General features: G+C 41.0%; 1 protein-coding gene across 5 annotated transcripts in view; it reads left to right on the top strand.

Annotated features, from left to right (window-relative positions):
- The window catches only part of HECW2 (HECT, C2 and WW domain containing E3 ubiquitin protein ligase 2), a 324224-nt gene that overhangs the window by 160551 nt on the left and 139892 nt on the right, over window positions 1–23781 (top strand). For all 5 annotated transcript variants that reach the window (XM_089684697.1, XM_089684700.1, XM_089684701.1 and 2 more), the window contains 3 exons: window positions 6648–6742; window positions 12881–12953; window positions 20101–20270. In XM_089684697.1, coding sequence (XP_089540823.1) covers window positions 6648–6742; window positions 12881–12953; window positions 20101–20270 — 338 coding nt within the window. The remainder of the gene's footprint in view (window positions 1–6647; window positions 6743–12880; window positions 12954–20100; window positions 20271–23781) is intronic.

Below are 23781 nucleotides of genomic sequence, written 5' to 3'. Positions count from 1 at the left end.
TGCCCCACAGTACATTAAAATACATTGAAACCTGCTTTGCTCGTGGTTCCGGGACGCTCATGCGTTCCACAGACCGGTGGTAGCCACTGCCCAACTAGTTTCGTCGGCGTGATGTCATCAGGAGTGTCATAGTCCGGAGTCACGTTGGGCAATTTAAGTAAAATACTCCTACTCTAATCCCAAATTTAAGCTGACCAACTGTGTCAAAGTAGTTAACAAGCTGTAAGGGAGCTACAAGGTTTGGTTCTGGTCACTGACCTGCACTGCAATAGAAGATATACAGTACCTGTGCTCAAATCCCAAAAGCTTATACTTGTATACAATCTATCAGGTGCTAAAGGGGTGTGACCACATGTTAACACTAAAAATTCAGGATGAACCCTTGCACACTGCTATGTAACCTTTCTAGCAAACTTGGCAATATAAACACAGGAAATTTTTAGTTCACACACATTGCAATGTATGTGAACTGAAAATCCCTGTTGTTTATTGCAAAGTTTCCTAGAAAGGTTGTATGGCAGTGTGCAGAGGATTGATCTAGAATTCTCAATTTAGGCAACTTCACAGGTTACTAACACATCAGCAGTAGTGCCTTAATGGTGTAAATGCCTTTCTTCTGAATAATCAGAAATGTGTATAACTAGAATAGTGTTAACCTGAAGTATCTATAATTAGAATAGACACTTTAAAATAAGTCCTCCCCCCCTTGCTTAGGTATAGGCATAGGTAGTCTTAACATAGTAAGCTTCTAGACACAATAGACCAAGGGTAGGCGACCTTGAGAGGTGGAGATCTACCTGAACAACATGAAAGAGATCAAAGATCACCGGGGTTCAGTGCCATTTAAAAAAAAAAAAAACTAGAAAGACCTAACTAAATAGCAAGTAAAATGTAGAAAAATATGATAAAACAAATGTCACTGTAAAAATACAAACGTGGCCTACCTTAAAAATGGACAGTGTCAGTAAGTAGGGCAGTGGACGGTGTCAGTAAAGCAGTGGATGGTGTCAGTCAGTAGAGCAATGCATGGTGTCAATAGAGCAGTGGACAATGTCAGTAGGGCAGAGGTTGGTGTCTGTAGGGCAGTGGATGGTGTCAGTAGTTTTTATTTTTACATTTTTATTTTCTAATATTTTTCACAATTCCTTTAGGAGCCCTGTTGAAAGGGGAGAACTTGGGGGAAGGGCCAGGCAGCAGAAAAAAGGAGGAACAAGGACGGGAGGGGCAGCGGGGAGGCGTTTTACTAGAACCGATCCCCTGGATTTTCCTCCTGCAACAGCAGCAACTGTACGCTGGTGGGAGAGCGAGGAGGAGATGGTAGGACAATAAAGGGGATTGTCGGAAGGCAGGTATATTGAAAATTTGAACTTGCAGCAAGTGACTGAGGTTTGGGATTTTTCTGACCCCTCCCCTACTCTGGTGCCCTAAGCCAGCTGCCTGAGCAGCCTTCTGCTGGTCGAAAAAGTGACTTAGAAAGCTGATATAAATAGTATCCACTGCAGCTAATTATCAAGAAAAGTCTAGAGGGGATTGGAATGTTCTAATGAAAAATATATGATAAAAATGCTAATAAACAAATATGAAAAGGTTATGAATTTGAAAACCTGTAGTGTGTTTTGAAGGGGAAAAAAATTACAAGAAAAAGCAGTAGAGGTTTGTCTGTTTGTAAGATCAGCTCTTGATGAAGACATCTGTGAAGATTGTGACAACATCCAGACATCAGTTGGCACATTGAAGTTAGCAGTTCCAGGAAAGGCTAATAAACATGGAAAAATGGAATGAATAAAATACAGACTAAGGGGGACTTTAAAAATCAACATCTCGAATGTATGGATGGGATATCTGGTCGAACAACCGCTGGTTGAACAAAAAAAACCCCAAAACTATCATCTATGGGCTGCCTTACTCTTCATAGCGACCAGTCTTGGCTTTCCAGGGCACTTACTGTTACAGCTTTATCCAGCCTGCTATTGCCTTATTGTTGCTGACCCAGATTTTCCAACTACTATCTTGTCTACTGCCTTTTTATTGCTGAGCTGGACTGCTTGATTACCCTCTGATTATCACTTGCCAAGAACCCTGCTTGTTCCTGACGACTCTCTGCTAGCCAGCTGCCTTGCTCTCCTTGCATGGATCTAAATACTCTCTAGTCTTCTGCTCCACCCACTGTCTCAACACTGTAGCCCCTGTGTTCCTGCCACCCGTTGGTGGGGCAGTCCTGGTGCCAGCTTGCAGTAAGCAACACTGTCCAGCTATAACTTCTGCCAGAGCACCCTCCGCTGCTGCCCCACACATGCCTGTCCCGCTTGTTCCCAAGGTGCATTTACTGGACTACTTTTCAGGAGACCACACCCAGTTGCCTTCTCTAGTTCTCCTAGTAGCCCAAGACCTACCCTGATGAGCATACCAGAGAAGGCCCTGTTCTCTCTGTTGTTCAGGCAGAACCTCAAGCCTCACTTTTCAGACCACTTTAGCTAGTGTCACTTTGCTGTACAAAGTGCTGAAGGAACTCTGATTGATTACCCTCATCAAATGCCCACCCTCTGCTTACTAACTGCCAAGACTGCTTCATGTAACTGATTTCTCTCTGCTATTCACCTGCATCAACCCCTGCTTGGACATGAATACTTTATTCTCTGGTCTCACCCACCATCTCCGCACCATACAGCCTGTGTTCCTGCCAACCCCTGGTGAGGGGAATTTTTAGTTCTTGGTGCCAGAATCTGGTGCTAATTTGCAGCAAAGAAAGTGGGGGGGTCACTGGGGTAGGGTTCCCAACCATCATTTCTCCCTGCTGTATGCCTGCACTCCACAAATTACTGTCTCTGCTGGTACAAGCAGGGGTAGAACAGCAATCAAGTAGATCAAAGTAATAAATATGGGCAGCACAGTGGCTAAATGGCTAGCACTTCCGCCTGGCAGTACTAGGGTCATTGGTTCAAAACCCATTCACGGCAACACCTGCCTGGAGTTTGCATGTTCTCCCTGTGCCTGCATGGGTTTTCTCCGGGTACTCCAGTTTCCTCCCACACTCCAAAGACATGTTGGTAGGTTACTTGGATCCTGTCTAATATTGAGCCCAGTATTTGTATGTATGAAAGTAAGTTAGGGACCTTTAGATTGTAGGCCCCTTGAGGGTTAGGGACTGATGTGAATGTACAATATATATGTAAAGTGCTGCGTAAATTGATGGTGCTTTATAAATAATAAATAAAATAAATCAAAGGGCACACACAGGACATAAGAGGCAGTGGGTTGTGCAAGGTACACAAAGGACAGCAGGCGGCAGGCACAAAGTGGGGAGGATCAGTGACAGGCAGGGCACACTCCAGTGTTGCAGCAGAAGGGAAGGAAGTGGGGGTGTCCCTTTTATTTAATGAATGGCTGCAGTCCACAGCTTGTCAGCAAATGATGATAGCAGTTTATTAATAAACAGTCTAGGTGACCCTTCTGTTATACGCTTATGGCTGCTAAAGTGACCATGAACTTTTAGAAGGGAATTCAGTCAAGTGGGCAGCTTGAATCAGTTCTGTTCTGCTGTAAGTCTTACGTTGGTTGCAGCATAAAAGATACATTTGAAAGTAGAGCAGTAGAGGATATTCCGGTAGATTACATCCTAAATATTTTGATATGTCTTCACAAAGAAGTTGGTACTGCCTAATATATGGTAAAATAAAAACGAAAGAAAAGGTGCCGTTATGGCTAAACAAGATTCAAATAGCCTACGCATGTGGCCAAGTTGACATCCATCCCCATGTGCTAAAGGAAAAACAAAGTAATTATAATATATTGCAGTTTGGCAATCCTTAGAATTTTTTTAGCTTTTTTTTTCAACATTTTTTCTATTTCACCGGGTAATGCTGTGAATAACACACTTCTGGTACACTCACTCTGCTGAACTTCAGACTTCAGACATGTCTGCCTTTGTTCATTTCCATGGTAGCTAATGGGACCAATGGTGTACAAAATAACTTTGTTTTTGTGGTTTTTTCAGCTCACAAGAAGTGACAAGGACACTGCATTTCTGACCAGATCAAGCTGTGTTTTCTGTGTTTGCCAAAAATGTTCTTAGCCTAAAAAAAATTAAAACTAATATAGCTACCACATCTGACGACAGTTAAACTGCAATGTGGCACATTTTTTATGTTTGGGTTGAGATACGCTTTAACATAACTCCATATAAACTGAAATTAAACTCAAAACCAAAAATGTAATATATTGGAGGTTAGACGGCTGCAGTACTGGCCAGTAACACACCTCCTGAATTAGAGGGCCTTCACACTGGATGAAGGAGCACTGAGACACCTTTGAACAGCAGCATTGTCAATCTGTGGAGAGGGGAGTGTTGGAGGCACTTGTAGATTTAAATACACTAAGAAACTGAAGCCAAACTCCAAAAACTGATCATTGTAAGCACCCCTGTCAATGTTCAATGGTTTGTCCCAACCATTGAAGTCAGCCCATACATTAATCTTTTTTTTTTTTTTTTCAGTGAAAAAGCAGTTTGAACGAAAAAATTATCTGATTCCCCATCCATACATTTCAGGTGGATAGGGGAATCCTTCTCACTGTGCTATTGTCTTCTGACAGTGGGGAGCCTTCCCCATCTTCAGAATACAATGGTCAGTGCTGCCAGCTACATCTAGCGGCACTGATCAATTGGGAAAAATCCGAAAGGCTGGTTGTACAAAAGTCGACTGGTAGATCGACGTCTGTAGAACGAGGGTGCCCATACATGGATTGAAATTCGTCCAGTCCCTGTTGAACTGCCTGAATTTTGGTCCATGTATGGTTGGCTTAACTGTTTCATCTTCAAGACAGCTTGTTTTCTTGATAAACAACAGACTTACTGGCAGGATCAACAGGTGAAAATTTATAAAAGAAAGCATTAAAAAGAATACTAATGGAGCCATCATATCTAAGAATTGGTATGCTGCAACATAGTAAATGTTTATTTTTGGGTTTAATACCAATATCAATAGAAACAACAATTCTCTCTGCGTGAGAAAAACAAGAACTAACTTTAATAACCCCTTACACACGGCTCAGTTAAAGAAAGCAGCACCTCTCTGTGGGTATTCCTCCTCCATAATAGCTGGGCAGGTCTGACACAACATACATGGGACATGGTGTCCCTTGCCTCTCATTTAAGTGACACTAAACACAAACTGTTTAATTTACATTATCTCTTCTCTTTATGTATATGGATGATGGCACTGTATTTATTTTAATAAAAAAAAATCTGAGTACCTTTTTTCATAATTGACAAACAGCTCTCATGTGACCAAGCTGCAGGGAAACATTGGCAGGAGGAGCTTCTAGTCTTCAGCTGCCAGTCAGTTTTCATGTAAAAAAAACAGCTATCGAAAAAAAAAGGAAAAATACATAATTAAAGTCACATGAAAGCTTTGGGTTTTTTTTGTTTTTTTTTGTAATAGCAAACATGTCTATACTTACCTGCTCTGTGCTATGGTTTTGCACAGGGCACCCCTTGTCCTCTTCTTTTTGGGTCCCTGCCAGGTTTCCTGGGTCCTCTTCCTCAAGCAGTGCCCCCAGGGAAAGCTGCTCACCCTGGGGGCACTGCTGCGCTCTCGTCCCCAAGCTGCTGCTCTATGCATCCATAAGACACGCGGAGCTGCGGCTCCCCCCCCCCAGCTCTCTCCTCATTGGCTCACTAACTGTGAGTGGGAGCCAAGTTTTTCTTTGTTTCTATTATAACATTTCGCAAATTGGTAATTTTTCCCCTTCACTGATGTGCGTTAATGAGGCTTTGCTGATACGCAGCACTGTTGGGCACTGACAGGCAGCACTGATAAGTTGGCACAGATAGGCTGCACTGATGAGGTGGCACTGATGAGACAGCACTGGTGGGCATTGATGAGGAGGCACTGATAGGCGGTACTGATAGGTGACACTGCTAGGCAGCACTGATGAGCGGCGCTGACTGGTGGCACTGACTGGTGGCACTGCTGGGTGCAACTTCTCGGTGGCACTGCTGGTCACTGGTGGGAGGCACTGCTGGGCACTGGTGGGTGGCACTGCTGGGTACTGGTGAGTGGCACTGCTGAGTACTGATCATCAGGGCAGTGATCATCAGTTCCGATCTGCTCTGTGACAATTGCTGGTTATTGGCAGTACTTTCCTCACTCTGTGACAGCGTGAGGAAAGTACAGCTGATAACCGGCAACTGTATTTACTCGGTGATCTGCTGTGTCATGTGGTAAAAGCCTGCTGTGATTGGCCTTTTATCTCATCACGTGATCGGCTGTGTCTGTAGGACACATCGATCACAGAGATCACTGGGTGCGCGCCGCTGGGGTCTATTCAGCTTTCCTATTGCTTTTGTGAATGAAACAGGATCTATGAATGGAGGGGGCAGAGCTAGCAATCATCTACCTGTTCTCCATTCAGATATTGTGTTTCATTCATGATAGAAGAGGAATCGGCACAAGGGACATATTCTCCTTACTGTAAGTTATGTTCCTTGTGCTTCTTTTTCTGTTTGTGAGTTTGGCTGCACTTAGGCTTTAATGTTTTAAAAGTATTATTCTTTAGTAGTGTCAATTTACATAATTGCTTTACTTATTTTTAGATTAATTACATAATTGTTTTATTGTTTAAGAATCCATTTTATTTTGTCCTTACAGCTGAAATTAAAATTTGTTTCAAGTATTATCATGGAATCAGTGGATCTTTGAGAGCTACAACACCCTGCATCACTGTGAAAAATCCATCTGCTATGGTATGTGTAATATGAACTATGCTTTTCTACACACAGCCTACCTTACAGAAGAACTTCAGGAGTAATGTACTTAGATTGCAATAGTAAGGAGTGTGAAATGTAAAACACAGTGAGGAGAATTTATCAAAACTGGAGCAGACAGAATTTGGAACAGCTGTGCATGGCAACCAATCAGCTTTTATTTTCAGCTTGTTCAGTTAAAGCAGAACTACATTGTATCTGAGCACCACAAACCAAAAGTGCAATTTCATTGATTTTTTATATTCAAAGCAAACTCCCCCCATCCATGTCTGCGTGCTTTATTTTGTGAGAAAAACACCTCCTAGCATTTTTGGCTGTGGCCATCTTGAGTAAGGGCAGATGATTCATGTAGCACTTTCTGGAATCCATCTGCCCTTAGCTCTTACATGGAGGGAGTGCCAAGCTAAGAAAACCCTTCCTATCCTCCTGAAGACTCCTGGGATGTATGACATCATTTGCCTAGGCATATAAACCAAGATGGAACTGAAGAAATGTAAAAAACTGTTTAAAACAATAAGTAAGTAAATATGATATATGATGTTCCACTTTAAGCTTTGAAAATAACATCATTTTTTTGCCATGCACAGCTACTTCAAATTCTGTCTTCTCTAGTTTTGGTAAATTAGTGTCTATAGTGCCGGGCCCAGCCAAAATTTGCTCTCTCTTCCTAGTATAAATCAATTCTAGCCTACGCCCTCAGCACAGATTCCCCAGTACAAACCGGTCAGTAAAGTGTCCCCACCCAGATTTCCCCCCCCCCGCATAGACCCCTCAACAAAAAACAATCCTGCCAGGAAAGATCCCTCAGCACAGACCGATCCCTCCAGCATGGACTGACCCCTCAGCGCAGACCTCCACAATACAGACAAACCTCCCCAGCACAGAATCCCCAACACAGACCCCCCCCCCCCCCCCCAGCACAGACTACTCTTCCTAATCCCCTTTCCCTGCCCACATCCTCTATATAGGCACCCATTCCCCCAGTAAAGAATCCTTCCCCAGTAATGATCACTTGGTACAGACACCCCCCTTTTCCCATTACAAACCTCTCAGTAAAAGAAACCCCCTTCCCATCCAGGTACAGACACCCCTCTGCCCAGTACAGACCTCTAAGTAAAGACCCCCCCCCCTTACTACACTAGATGATCTGATATTTGTGGTGGCTGTGGTAGAATATTGTCACTTAAACACCAATTATTTAAGTTTTACCTGTGAGAAACTTTCATTTGCATGCTATCAATTATTTTGAGCATGCGGTATTTGTGAATGCACCATGAATGTGTGTATAGGTCGATTAGAGGGGGATAGTTTTTCTATTTTATGTCAGTGTGAGATGTTTTGGATTTTTACTTTGATTAAACATATACCTAAAGAATTAATTTTGTTTCCAGTTAGTATAGATGACACCTCCTGTTTTTTTTTCTTCCCTGATAATGGATCATTTTGATTTTGGAGATATACATATCTGGAATTGTATTGTGGCAGCCTGAATTTTGTATAATTGAGTTCCTTTTCTTTTCGGATACTTGATATTTGTTTTTATTATCATAGATAATGCTTTCAGCTCTGTTTTACTTTTTTTCAATAAACCCTAAATCCCAATTACAGGCACAACAAAAAAATCCCCTTTCAGTGGCTCCCCTTCCACTGCCTAACTCTATTTTTACAATATTCCCTCCCCGTTCTTCCTGCTTATCCTGCATACCCTGTATAAAAAAAGTCTGTATATTTAACTATTTTTAATCCGTTGCGGATTAAATATGGTTCCCCTGTTTAGGTGAGTGACTGTTGCATGGGAGAGGAGGGAGCACCAACAATAGCTGAGCCTTGGGAGCCTAAGAGTGACCTCATGACTCCCAGAATTCACAGTTGTTGTCAATCGCTTCCTTTCACAGAGGAGCCAGAGCTGCTGAATCATATAACAGGACTGGATTAAATTAGGTCAGTACACATCTCTTTTTATTTTAAACAGGGTATGCAGGAGTAGGTAGGAGGGGGGGGAGGGGATGTGTTTAAGAATAGTTAGAATTAGGCAGCAGAGACTGTCACTTACTTGAATTCCTGCTCCCATGTCCTCATGTACATTGTAGGGCTGTTATTCCTGCATTGTACTTAGTGGAGAAAGGACTGTGACTGTGACCAGAAGCAGCTTATAGAAGAGTTGCAAGGATCAAGGGAATTTCTTGGAGAAGGGAGTAATAGTAATAAAAAATTATTACAGCTTCTTCTTCACCCATGCATCAGTGCCACTAGGCTAAAACATAACTTTTATTTGTTAAAGTAAAACCTTCATATGGACTAAATGAACACGTGTACTCACTTCCAAGGGAAGCATCGGGAATAAGCTCTCACTATATGGGATTATATCCTCATATTGGGCTCAATATGGTCCAACTAGCCACTATATCTGCTGCACATGAAAACCAGTATAAGTCACACATACAGTGAAAGAAATAAGTATTTGATCCCCTGCTGATTTTGAATGTTTGCCCACTCACAAGGAAATGATCAGTCTAAAAATCGAATGGTAGGTGTATTGTTACAATGAGAGACAGAATAGCAACAAAAAAAATCAAAAGAAATGCATGTCTAATAAATTATGCACTGATTTGCATGTTCATGAGAGAAATAAGTATTTGATCCCCTTCACAAAACATGACTTAGTACTTGATGGCAAATCCCTTGTTGGCAATCAGAGGTCAGACGTTTCCTGTAGTTGGCAACCAGGTTTGCACACATCTCAGGAGGGGTTTTGGCCCACTCCTCTTGGTAGATCCTCTCAAAGTCATTAAGGTTTGGTGGCTGACGTTTGGCAACTTGATCTTTCAGCTCCCTCCACAGATTTTCAATTGGATTAAGGTCTGGAGACTGTCTAGGCCACTCCAGGACCTTAATGTGCTTTTTCTTGAGCCACTCCTTTGTTGCCTTGGCCATGTGTTTTGGGTCATTGTCATGCTGGAACACATCACAACAATAAAACACAAACAGGCCACCCAGAATGACACGTATAGCTGGTGTCATTGACTTATCTCAGACTCACTTGTATAAGTGTGGATCCATAAACCCAAAAGGTACATACTAAGCAAAATGGTAGTGTGACAAGAACACCCCTACCTGGAAAAAGAAGGTTACTAGGTGATCCACGCGGAGTAACATAAATTCAAAAATATTCCAAACAATACTTTATTTGATCACATAGATCATAAGGAGGTTAAACATGAGCACGGTGTACATATGAAAAAATAAATAAAATCATGTTAAAAAGCACTAGGCGTCTTCAGTTTCGGGTCATCTTAGCAAATAGAGTACCATAAGGCAGAGTTATATAGTGGTGATGTAGTTATCCTGGGTTTCCATGGGTTTTCATCTAGTATTCAAATGAACCATGTATTCAGCAGATGTGTTCCCAATATATGTCAGGTATCCCCTGGTATGAAACAGCTGGAACACAGAAATACATAGTATATATATATAGAAGTATGAAAACCAAAAAACCAAAACACATCCAAAGTTCACCAGACCTCCCTCTACAGTAGTCAATGGATACTACTATTACCTTCTCAATAGTGAAATTAACAGGCCAACTTCTCAAATGTAGGGACTTCCTGGATAGCCACCCCAAGTGAAACAGGGTCCACAGTACCAAATGATTCTGAGGATATATATAGAAAAATAATGATACATATAAAAATCGTGGGCATCAGGTCACCCTGAAAACAGGACACACATAAAGTGGGTATATTACCATAAATGAAGATCAAGAAGACTTCTGTCGACTTGAAATAAGATCAGGTCCTTGATGCTTTTCCAAGATACATGTAGGGGTGGGAAGCCAGGTAGTCACAATACATGGATTCCAAACACATAAACTGTGTATATAGCGTATAGCAGGCTATGCAGGCCTGAGTTTTTAGACCCAATGTAGGGTTTCCAAAAATTACTCAAAATGAGAAGATTATTGCTCCATATACTATGTATATAGCATGTAACAGGCTATACAGGCCTGAGTATTTATACCCAATAAAGGGTTTCCAAAAATTACTCAAAATGAGAGGGTTATTGCGGTTTCATGAGGATATGGCTATGTCACAGCACAAACCCTGGATAGGATAGCGTATATATATATATATATGTAGATCGTCCTCAAAAGAGGATTTACAAAAAATTCCCCGTACACAGGGTAATTTAGGCCCATATAGCATGCCCTTTTAATACCATAAATGCTCTATAGATCTCAACAGCCGTAAGCTGGAACTGGAACACCCATCCACGACCCATTTTAAATGCCCTGGTGAGGGAAGAAGGTTCCCTTTGATGCGGTGCAGTTGTCCTGTCCCCTTAGCAGAAAAACACCCCAAAAGCAGAATGTTTCCACCACCATGTTTGACAGTTGGGATGGTGTTCTTGGGGTCATAGGCAGAATTCCTCCTCCTCCAAACACAGCGAGTTGAGCTGATGCCAAAGAGCTCGATTTTGGTCTCATCTGACCACAACATTTTTAACCAGTCCTCCTCTGCATCATTCAGAAGTTCAGTGACAAACTTCAGACGGGCCTGGACATGTGCTTTCTTGAGCAGAGGTACCTTGCGGGCACTGCAGGATTTCAATCCTTGTCGGAGTAGTGTGTTACCAATTGTTTTCTTGGTGGCTGTGGTCCCAGCTGCCTGGAGATCATTGACAAGATCCTCATGTGTAGTTCTGGGATGATTTCTCACTGTTCTCATGATCATTGACACTCTACAAGGTGAGATCTTGCATGGTGCACCAGACCTAGGGAGACTGACAGTTGTTTTGTGTTTCTTCCATTTGCAAATGATTGCACCAACTGTTGTCACCTTCTCACCAAGCTGCTTGGCGATAGTTTGGTAGCCCAGTCCAGCCTTGTGTAGGTCTGCAATCTTGTCCCTGACATTTTTGGGCAGCTCTTTGGTCTCTGCCATGGTGCAGAGTTTGGAATCTGATTGTTTGATTGTTCTGTGGACAGGTGTCTTTTATACAGGTAACAAAATGATATTAGCAGCACTCCCTTTAAGAGACTGCTTCTAATCTCAGCTTGTTACCTGTATGATAGACACTTGGTAGCCAGAAATCCTGCTGAATGATAGGGAATCAAATACTTATTTCCCTCATGAACATGCAAATCAGTGCATAATTTGTTAGACGTGCATTTCTTTTGATTTTTTTCTTGCTATTCTGTCTCTTAGTGTTACAATACACCTACCATTTGAAATTAGATTGATAATTTCTTTGTGAGTGGGCAAACATTCAAAATCAGCAGGGGTTCAAATACTTATTTCCTTCACTGTATAGCAGATATATGAAAGGTTAACAATAACCCTGTAAACTATCTATAAGCATGAACTATATGCTAAGGGTACAGTGACTGATATTGAAGGGCTTGACTGCTCTCCCTAAAGCCCAATATGCCAACTGTTCCAATTACACCCTAGTAGTCAGATATACCAGCAAGTTGCAAAGGAACAATGAAGCCCACTGAAAGCCAAATAAAAGAAACTGGATCAGACTGGCAGCTCTGACTTATTATCTAGTCCTGGGAGGTAGAAGATACTGCTTGACATCTAGGCAGAGACATACCATTGTTGAATATCAATTATTCTAAGCAATGCTGCTTTTTACACTCTGCTCAGTGGTAATAATTATTGATTTTTTTAATGTAGCAAGCTCCAGTTTCTGTAAGTAAATTCATCCTTCCACCCTTTCATTCACAGGAAAGAAAAGAATATGCACGTGTTGAGTTAAGGTAGACATCTTTTGCTCATGTCAACAAAATAACTGTGCATTAAGGGCCAATTCATACTGGGATCACACTGGAATGCACAGATTCAATCAAGTGTGTTCTTGTGGCTGTGCAATTTTGAATGGGCTACAAATTGCACCAGATCACAGAATGGTTAGTGCATGCACTTAACCATTGCTTTGTGATCTATTTTTGGGGTGCCAATAACAATATAATGGTACCTGCATGAAGATCGCAAGGATCGTGTGTTTGAACGTGATGCAGGAATCGCACACAGAATACACTGGTGTGATCCAGCCCTAACGTTTTTGTTTTTTTTTAACTTATGCATCCCTTTAAACAGTCCTTTTTCTTTATAGATGGGAGCTGATGGCACTGAAGGTTATTCCTCTAGCCAACAATGTAGAAAATTAGCCAGCTTTACTCTATCAGGTAATTACTTATTTTATTTGTAAACACAAAACCGCTTTAAAGTTTATGTAAAACCATGTTTTTTTAGTTTTGTAAAAAATGTGGAAGGGTTAGAACCAATGTCAGGTTTTTACTGTTGTCTTGGAGAGAATTGCCCAATGCACTGGACTTTGTGACCATTGTCTCCATTACAGATGGATGGGAAATCCAAAATATTTTAGTTGACACAGGAAAAGAGGGGTGGGGCAAAATCTTTCAATGAGGAAACCTGTTTGGTGACAGCTGTCTAACATTGGATATCCCTTGCTTTTGAGAGATATCATCTTGCTTCCTGCTTTGTCTCTGGGACAGAAAGTTAAGGGAAATCTCCCCAAGACACACACAAAAAACCTGACAGGTCTCATGACCATTCCCTACTCCCCTTTGGCTTTATTTACACTTTAAGACTGCATATATACATAGTTAAAGATAATAAGAAAATATCGATAGACAAGAAATAAAACTGTTTTATATATGTTATCTACCACATTTGTTTTTAATAGTCTATGTATTCCATAGATATTTGTGTTTCAGCATGAAAGTACTTGAACTGATGCTTGAACTGTGTAGAATTCAAGTGTAAGCTATTAATAATTAAACTGAGTAGATGCAAATGTAAGGTATTCCCAGAAAATGCAAGATGATATAAATTAAATATCTGCTTGGCTGATCCTTATGCCAATGTGACATACATGGGCTTTTGAAATGTACATCTTTTCTGCTGATGTAAAAATATTTGCATATCAAAAGAATTTGTTTTTTCCTTGTCATCATAAACAAGATCACCATCTTCAATGATGAAATAGTTCAAAATACAGATTGATAAATAGAAACTACATTAAACAAATACTGAAAGCAATGTACACAGGTTTTAATAGCAGAAGTAAAAAGCAGGCTTCTAAAAGGGCCTGTACATACGTTTTGCTTTCTCATCAGTGTCGTTCTTAGAGGCCTAGGAGCCTCTGAACCAAGGACATATGGTGTACACACATCAGCCAATACTCAGAGTTCTAGCACATCCCCCCTTTCCTAAACTGTACATCTGTGACCATTAAAACAAGAAGGGGCATGTCAGAACTTTGATTTTATGAGCTGGAAGGGGGGGGGGGGGTTTATGTAGATTGCTTCTGGGTGGCTCAGGGCAGCATGTGCTTTATGGTTCCTGCTCTTTGCTAGTTATGCTGACTTGATAAACTTTACTGTGACAGAGGTACTTGCTGAAGTTTTTTACTGTGCTCAAAATGTATCTGTTGTGGCCAAATACATAGAAAAACTACAGTCCATACTATGCTTACAGAATATTTTTGCCTAAATTCAAGGTAAATGTACATTCATTTGTATCTCTTGGTTGCATTTTACAGGACATGGGATTTTGGACAATGGTTTATGATACTGGCAAAAAAAAAAGCTGTAAGGATAGCCCTAGCATAACCTTACCACTCCCAGAAAGTCTATTTTTTTCTAGTGTTCTTAGGTAAGCAGATATCTGTTTTGAGAGTAGCATTTTTTGTTTTTATTTTTTCCTTTGCTAAGTTTTACATCCAGACTCTTCTGGCTAGTTTACTATCTTTGCATTGCCACCTAAGTTTCCACCTTGCATATTTCTGGATTGTTTGACTCCTTGGCTGACCCTTGGGGAACCAGCCCTGTAATGCTGCTTTAGGCACTGGATCCTGCATTTAAAATACCAAGGCATGTAGTGCAACATACAAGTTAGCCACAGAGTGCTCTGAAATTCCATGGCATGGTGCATGTGTTAGTGGAACCCAGTCCCTGAAGCTCCCTTAGGGGCTATACTCACTTTAAGGGTGAAGACATGGTTGGGACTTAGTCCCTAACATTTGTTTCTCCTCTTTTGGGACCATAAGACCTTCATGGTAAGTCAGGACTTTAGCCCAGAGTTCTCTTCACTCCAGTTCCTGTGGAGTAAATATAAACCTCTGGGCTCTGGACGCAACCCATGGCATTAATTGCCAGTCACATATCCATTTTTCCCTCTCTTATGTGTCCCTTGCTCCTGCATGGGTTGGGGCTGCCTCTACACTTGCACAGCCTCAGTCTCATGGAGACTTGCTGTGCATGTGTGCACCACTTTCTCCACAAAATACACAGCTGGTGCCTCTACTCCCTGCTAGCTAGAAGGGTTATATAAAGTATACACCTTTCTGCTCTGAAGTACAGGCCATGAGTACACCTGGTTTGTTAACATCTACTACCAATGGTGAATCACAAATTCAAGGGGAATAGATCAGCCGGCCTTGCCAGCTTAAAGTCTGCTAATAGCACAGTCCTGATTCTGATATGCTAACAGCTCTGATTCTGATATTCTCACAGTCTCCAATTTTCAGAGAGCTCGTTTGCTCCTTCTGATATACCTCCTCTGCCTTTGTATCCATAGAAGAGTTCTCAGCCACTATAGCTAAGTTTATGTGTAGGCTCTCAGCCCTGTTAGAGGCCTCAGATAACAGGGGACACAAGCGGCTCTGTCAGCCTCTGCTTTAGGATCCATCTCTGATTCTCCCCTTGCAGTTTCTTTGCTTCCTGTAGATAAGCTGGAGGAAGGTTCCTCTTCTGATTCTGAAGAATCTGCACAGGAAAACTCCCAACCAGCTGATATCTTTCCCAAGCTTAAAAATTCTATTTCTCTCCGTACTGACACAGTGCACACATATATTACCTTGGGGAAGCCATCGGCGACCTGACTAAAGGTCAACAGCTTAGGTTCCTTTGAAAGAGCCTCAGCTGGCCAAAACAATTCCTGTACCGTCCCTGTCGTGGACCAGGGCATTTCCTGCTTTTAAAATCTTTTATGATCCCTGTTGAGGATGCCTCTGATTTCAAGGACCCTGTGGCTAAAAAGGTTAGAAGCACTCATCAAGACATTGTTTTCTCTTGCTGGTCATGATTTACAACCTACTGTTGTGACCATGTCAGTCTGTCAGACCTTAGTTGTCTGATCCACCTGTTCTCCAACAATTAGGCCTCTTACCTATAACCTTGTGCCACTGTGTGGATGGGTTAGCAGATACATTCTGAAAAAAATCTAGGATGAGCCTCCTTTCAGTGCATATGTGAAGGACCTTTTGCTCAAGTGTTAATTTACAGAACTTTGTACATGATGCGCCTCATAAAAATACCCTTTGAAAGGGAACATCTTTTGGTGACTTCTTGGACACTTACATCATGGAAGTTACAGGAGTGCCCCTGAAGAAAAAGGCAAAAGTTCATCTAGGCAAGCTTGCATTTCCTGAGACAAAAAAACTTGTCAGTGTGGGGAGACACTTGTTGGCCTTCGTAGTCTTCTGGGCACAGGATGTCTGGGTTCATAAACTTTTATCCACGTGCTACAAACCAGAGTTTTGGTCTTTGTCCTACCCCAGTTCATTCTCTTGAATTTGCTGTCATTGTCCCCGTTCCAGAAAAGAAGAGGTTTCAGGGGTCATACTCCAACCTGTTCACTCTCCCCAAGGCTAGAGGAGGCATTCACTCCTTTATGGATATGAAGATTCTCTTTAAATTCAAAACTTCTGTTTGGAATCTGCCAGGTCATCAAGCTGAGGGAACTTCTTGCCTGACTTTTGGTCTCCCCCTCTTATGGGGTCTCCCTTCAGAGGAGCCCTCTAAGTACACGGGGTGGCCTTGCTTCGGCAGGCCTTCTAAAGAAAGTGGTCCATCTGGTTTTGGCCAGGTGGACCAGTGAGTGCCTCAGTCCCTGTCAGGAGCCTTGCGCCCCGGGAGATCAAGGCTAGGTCCCTTTCTCTTTGGAGGAGGGCTAGACGTACATCCCGTGCACTTTTTTGTGTGCTTCACTTTTGTGTGCTCACTTTTTTTTTTGCACTGGGTGTTAGTTTTGTGAATGTGTTCACTACACCAAAGGAAAAAGAAATAGACAAAAAAAAAACTTCTGGCCTCTGTGGATAAGGAGAATGCCTACTTGCACAACCCTAAAAAAACCAGCCAAATTATTCTCCAGTGTCCATAAATAAAGTCATTCAAAACTCTGATTCCAATAAGGAAAAATTCCAAAATCTTTGCTGCCGAGCCCTCCAAAATGGCTCCAAAGGAAAATGTGTGAACCTCAAAAAAAGAGAAAACTAATATAATGCATTACCTTCATTAAATCAATCCTCAAAAATAAAAAAAACAAAAATTCATAAACCAAAAATGCACTGTGCAACTTCAAATAAAACGTGACCACATAAGTGATAGTGAACAACCATGATGGTGAATCACTCTGTGAATTGAGATAATCCAAGTGACAATACAGTGTGCACTTCTAAAGTGTAATCTCCTGTGCACAGCCCTCTTCAGATCACCCCACAGATTTTCAATCTGAATCAGGTCTGGGCTCTGGCTGGGCCATTCCAAAACTTTAATCCTTTTCTGGTGAAGCCATTCCTTTGTTGATTTGGATGTATGCTTTGGGTCATTGTCATGCTGAAAGATGAAGTTCCTCTTCATGTTCATCTTTCTAGCAGAAGCCTGAAGTTTTTGTGTCAATATTGACTGGTATTTGGAACTGTTCACAATTCCCTCTACCTTGACTAAGGCCCCAGTTCCAGCTGAAGAAAAACAGCCCCAAAGCATGATGCTGCCACCACCATGCTTCACTGTGGGTATGGTGTTCTTTTGGTGATGTGCAGTGTGGTTTTTGCGCTAAACATATCTTTTGGAATTATGGCCAAAAAGTTCAACCTTGGTTTCATCAGACCATAACATATTTTCCCACATGCTTTTGGGAGACTTCAGATGTGTTTTTGCATAATTTAGCCGGGCTTGGATATTTTTCTTTGTAAGAAAAGGCTTCCGTCTTGCCACTCTACCCCATAGCCCAGACATATGAAGAATATGGGAGATTGTTGCAGATATTCCTGCAGCTCCTTTAATGTTGCTGTAGGCCTCTTGGCAGCCTCCCAGACCAGTTTTCTTCTCATCTTTTCATCAATTTTGGAGGGACATTCAGTTCTTGGTAATGTCACTGTTGTGCCATATTTTCTCCACTTGATGATGACTGTCTTCACTGTGTTCCATGGTATGTCTAATGCATTGGAAATTCTTTTGTACCCTTCTCCAGACTTATACCTTTTAACAATGAGATCCCTCTGATGCTTTGGAAGCTATTTTTTTTTGTTTTAAACATTTTATATTTTTACATTTCTTCCTGGTTTCTGGCTTAAAACATAATTATGTCATACATCCTAGGAGTCTTTATGGGTTTTTTTTCTTTTAACTGGAGGAGGGGTGGAATGCTTTTTTCCCCCTTTTGCCTGCATGTCTAAGCTAAGGGCAGATGGATTCTACATAGTAAATGTTACATTAATCATCTGTCTTTATGTAGGATGGCCGTGGCAAAAAACATTGGGGCAGAGGTCAAAGGGTTTTTTTTAGCAAAATAAAGCATGGAGACATGGATGAATGGGTGAAGTTTGCTTTGAATATAAAAAATTTGTCGAATAGCGTTTTATGGTTTGTGGTGCTTAGATAGAGTTTAGCTCCAAAGTTTTTCTCCCCAGACAAGCTCCTGGCCCTCCATTCCGATGTTTGGCCCCTACGACTCAGGAGATTCCCCACCATTCGCTTTTGTATGTCCAATTTTATTCCAGATCATTGCAACTCATAAAATATGGCTAAGTGGGACAAACATTCTTCTCCACTTTTTAGCACTGTTCTCAGTACAAATTTCAGGAATAGGAAATTGGAAGGTGGATTTTCTCAATCATCAGCATCTGGGTGCAGGTGATCTTATTTGTGTTTATGCCACTAAACCTCTTTCCCTGTATGCTTTGCAGGATCGAGATGGAGGGCATGCCAGTGATTCTCATTGCACCGAACTGGCCCATAATGATGTGGTACTTTCGACATTCTCAAACTGGCAGAGACTCTGTGTGGGCCCTCGCATAACATCCAGATCTTCTGTCCCAGGGGCCAGCCCACAACCTACTTTTCTTTTGCTTGACGCCTGAGGGTCAAATTCAGTTCTTCCTATGGTCCTGAAAGCTACGAAATGTGCTTGCAAAGTTTCTTGCTCCACTTGGATAGCATCAGAACTGTTGGTATATCCTAGGCTTTTCAGAATCGGGCATCTGTATCCCAGATTTGTAAGGCCACCGCCTGGTTCTCTGTTCACACATTTTTCTAGTTCTACATGATGGACTTTGAGGCCTTGGCTTAGGCCACAAGGTGCTTCAAGCTGTTATCTGAGTATTTGTTTGGGTTCCTTAAATGCTTGCTTTTCTTGTGGGCCTGTTGGCAGTTCTAAGTTGCTATGTTGTTGCCCACCCCTCAGTTTTATTGGATAGTGGCTGCATCCTATGGTCTAAGAATACAAGCTCTGCGACCTGTATTGTATGATTTAAGATGATTGGAATTTCTATTTATCTCTACATTTTTCTGGGAGTACAGTATAGAACACATGTCACTCCCATCTGTGTCTTGATCACTCTATATTGCTTGCTAAAAAACTGAATCCTCACTGAGAGGGTGGGGTTACATGGGTACGCTCTGGAGGCAGCCCTTTTCCAGTGTCCAATCACTCTGAAAGTAGCAGCAAATAACCCATGGTCTATAGTTTTATGGGTCTAGTACAAGTCCTGTACTATATTCAAAGATAAGGAATTTATCGGTAAGTCAAAAGGCAAGTCAAAAGTCCTTGGAATGAATTACAGGGCATGGGTTCCTTCCCTCTCTTTTTAAGGATTCACTCCTTATTGCTTGCTACTAAACTGAGGCTTTCTTGGAGAGAAAGGGTTGTGCTAAGACTTTTCTTACAGCTTTGTTTGCCAGTGTCCAGTCACCTGACGGTAACTGGTAAGCTAGCATAACCCATGGTCCAAGACTAAGATCATGTGTCCTGTAATATACCCCATTAAAAGGATTTTAGAAGTCAAGCATTTTTTTTTAGCTACTATGATTGTGGCCACTCTTCCCTTATTAATGCTCAACTTGTTGTAGCCATACAGATCTGAACCCAGATATAAGGAACCCGGTTCTGTTTTCTAGCTGGTGGCACTAATGTTTTCATTATATAAATTATATTATTGTCGATTTGTCATTTTACTGGAGTAGTGGGTTATAAAGCATACAGCTGATATGATTTTGGTTGTGTCACCTTTACCATTTCATCTTTCAGATCTCAGAGCAGTAGGGTTAAAGAAGGGAATGTTTTTTAATCCTGACCCTTATCTGAAGATGTCTATTCGACCTGGAAAGAGAAGCACATTTCCAACATTTGCACATCATGGCCAGGAAAGGAGATCAACTATCATAGCGAACACTACAAATCCAATATGGCACAGAGAGGTAACAAAGTATAAAAATATCTTCACTCTGTCTACCTTTTCAATGCAGTAGACAATTTATGGAATATAAATAAATGGTCATTTGAGAATTACAGAAATGTATGCTATTTTTTTATGGGAAAGGGCCTAGACCAGTGGTCGGCAAGCCGCGGCTCGCGAGCCACATGCGGCTCTTTACACAATTTAATGCGGCTCTTCTGTGTGCCGGGCGCCCGCTCCCCTCCCTCCTCTCGGGCGGGCCGCCCCAAAAGTCAGGACTCTGCAGCTAGCCCAGCAATGGGCAAACTACGGCCTGGCGGACCCTTTAATCCGGCCCACGGATCGTGGCAAACATTGACTGTCAGCATGTAGGCGGGGCAGCGTGACGAACTCCTCTCCTCTCACAGTCCGCCCTGAAGACCGGAACGGCGCGGGAACACGGCGAGAGGAACGCGCGGAGCAAAGTTAAGTGAATTGACACAATATGGGGAATGAATTACTATAGGGGGGATTAATTACTATATGGGGGATGAATTACTATATGGGGGATTAATTACTATGGGGGATTAATTACTATATGGGGGATGAATTACTATATGGGGGATTAATTACTATGGGGGATGAATTACTATATGGGGGATGAATTACTATATGGGGGATGAATTACTATATGGGGGATGAATTACTATGGGGGATGAATTACTATAGGGGGGATGAATTACTATGGGGGATGAATTGCTATATGGGGGATGAATTACTATATGGGGGATGAATTACTATGGGGGATGAATTACTATATGGGGGATGAATTACGATGGGGGATGAATTACTATATGGGGGATGAATTACTATATGGGGGATGAATTACTATGGGGGATGAATTACTATATGGGGGATGAATTACTATGGGGGATGAATTACTATGGGGGATGAATTACTATATGGGGGATGTATTTTCAGTTTTAAAAATGTGGCTCTCAAAATAAATTTCAATCGTGGTTTTGGCTCAGTTGAAAAAAAGGTTGCCCACCACTGGCCTAGACACAAAGCTGATACAAAAGAATAGCCAATATTGGGAGACAATTGTGTGTATTTGCCACTGCGCCACCCCCCCTTTCCCAGGTTTACAAATCTTTATCAATCAGTTTTGATTATTCAAGACTGTTACTATTGTTTTCTTTAAAACTACTGTTATAAGGCTAGAACTGAGAATATCTTCTCAGAACATTACCATACATGTTTCAAAAAACAATCCTGCATATTAATTGAAAGGTGTTGTTGTAAGGCCTTGACATAAAATGTCTATGGCTACAGCCCTACAGTTAGTTAATTTCCACATATTAGGTAAATAAAGGTCACTCAGAAATGGGAAAATGTCTCCTATATGTTTTGCCAAGACTCAGAAGTCATCCTACATCTTACAGAAAAGGGACATTCTTTTGAGAACAATTAACATTTTGGACAGAGAGGACAACTGGTTTTTAAGAGGATTGAAAGAGGCCATCTACGTCAAAATGAAACAACAGTCCCTGAACTCTTTCTTTCACATAGAATGTCTTTTTTGTTGTTTGTTTTTCATACATATATAAATGTTTTTTTTACATATTTTATTGCTAATCCTGTTTTGACATATCTGCCCTGGTGATTTGACAATTCACACCTTTTAACCATGTAAATCAAGGAACCAACACCTATGCAGGCTTCCTGATACTAACAATGGGGTTAGGTAACCAGGTCAGGATGGCACCACAACTTTTACACCTCTCATTCTGTTCTACACATTTCATGGTGATTTAGATTAAGATGTCTTTAGGTGTGAATATAAGTGCTGGGGTATCTTCCTAATATTCCAGAAACTGAAGCTTGATAAGCTACAAAATGTATTTAGCATTGAAGAACAAGTTCAGTTGAGTGTGATTAACTATTGCTAGATAATTGTAATATAGACATTTAGGATTGATTTATGGGACAGTAAATAAAGTGCGTTGCCCATATAGGGAGTAACTTCCTGCCTTCCCAGCATGAGTATAGAGGGGGCATGTGACTCTTTCTTTCCAAATGACAGTACTGCTTTTTGCTGATTGGCCCAGCACTGTCACATGGGGTCTGGGAAACAGTTCTCACCTCTGTTTAGGCTCCAAATGGTGATTGAGTTTATGCAGATATTTTATCTTTGCTTTTATCATCCAAACAAAGTGGTTGAGGGGTGAAGGAAAGGTATATCCTGCTGTGGAGATGACTACATTGATCCTGTTGCATTGCCCTGCATAAATACCTATTCCCTTTTGATTTTTATAAAGCTATGTATTTTATTCCAAATAGTACAGATAATTAGAGAGTAGAAACACATGCTTTAGGCTTCATGCACTTAGTGTTTTTTTAACCTCCTAGAAGCTATTAGCATTTTTTTTTTCTGCTCCTAGAAGATAAATAGTTTTATCCTATGTGTCCATGTACACTACTTTAGGCTATTAGCATTTTTTGAGCCTCAGGATCTAGGAGCAGAAAAAAATTGTTATTGTATACTTTTTTGGAGCATTTTTCCTGCAGAAAAAAACGCTACTAAAACTCACTTAACAGCTAGTGCTCCTAAACGCTTCTGAACGCTATTAAAACACTACAAAAAATGCGATTACTAGTGTTTTTTTATACAGTGTTTTTTGAGCTTAAAAAAACCTGCTAGTGTGCATGGAGCCTTAGTGATTAGCTAGTTAATTTTTTTACATTCAGCAAAATGAGCAGGTTCAACTATTAAATGTGTTTAGTGCACACAGAGTTTTAAGCCATCTTGTTATTAATTTATAACATGACTTTTGAGAGTTGGCATTCACTGTGCGGGACACACTTATTCTACAAACAATGCGTATAGCTTGTTATGAACAAATGTTATTCAATTCTGTTCCCAATTGGATATTTAATGGGGATTAGAGCAATCTATCTATTTGAGAAGCTTATATGTGTTGGAAACCAAGTGTGTATTTCCTTATTTAAAGTATCACATTGTTTCATTGCAACACGTAAGAACCCAGTTTATATATACTTACTCCTGGAGATTTTTTTTTTTTTTTTTTTTTAATCATAGTTTTTATTAACGTTTTTCCAGTTTTTCCAAAAAGTAAAACAAACATTCCAAAACACATCACGTCATCCATTCAGGGTCATTATACGTATCAAGTTTCATATGGATGATCAAACAGTTGTCTATTGCTTCAATGTAAATATATGTAAAGTATAGTGTATATATTTCAAAGACCTCTCATATCATATCATAATTTCTAGAAGCAGAACCTAACTATGTACAATATATACACTATCTTTCAGTACAATAAAGTATCAACTTTGTTATGACATAAGCCTCATGTGGTTATTGCAGATGACAGTAGCGTATCCTAACGTGCTGTTAGAAATCATGGGGCCCCATACAGGCTACCTAACAGCTCCCCACCCCTGAAAATATCAAATGATATTTTCCCTAAAAATACACAAAAATCATTACTAGCAGGGACATACCTAACATAACATAACTTAAAATA

Source organism: Staurois parvus, unplaced genomic scaffold (assembly GCF_062004578.1).
Source record: "Staurois parvus isolate SC_StPar_1 unplaced genomic scaffold, SC_StPar_1.0 ptg000353l, whole genome shotgun sequence".
NCBI classification, from domain to species: domain Eukaryota; kingdom Metazoa; phylum Chordata; class Amphibia; order Anura; family Ranidae; genus Staurois; species Staurois parvus.
Note: the sequence above shows the minus strand (reverse complement) of the source record. Positions and strands in the feature narration are given on the sequence as shown.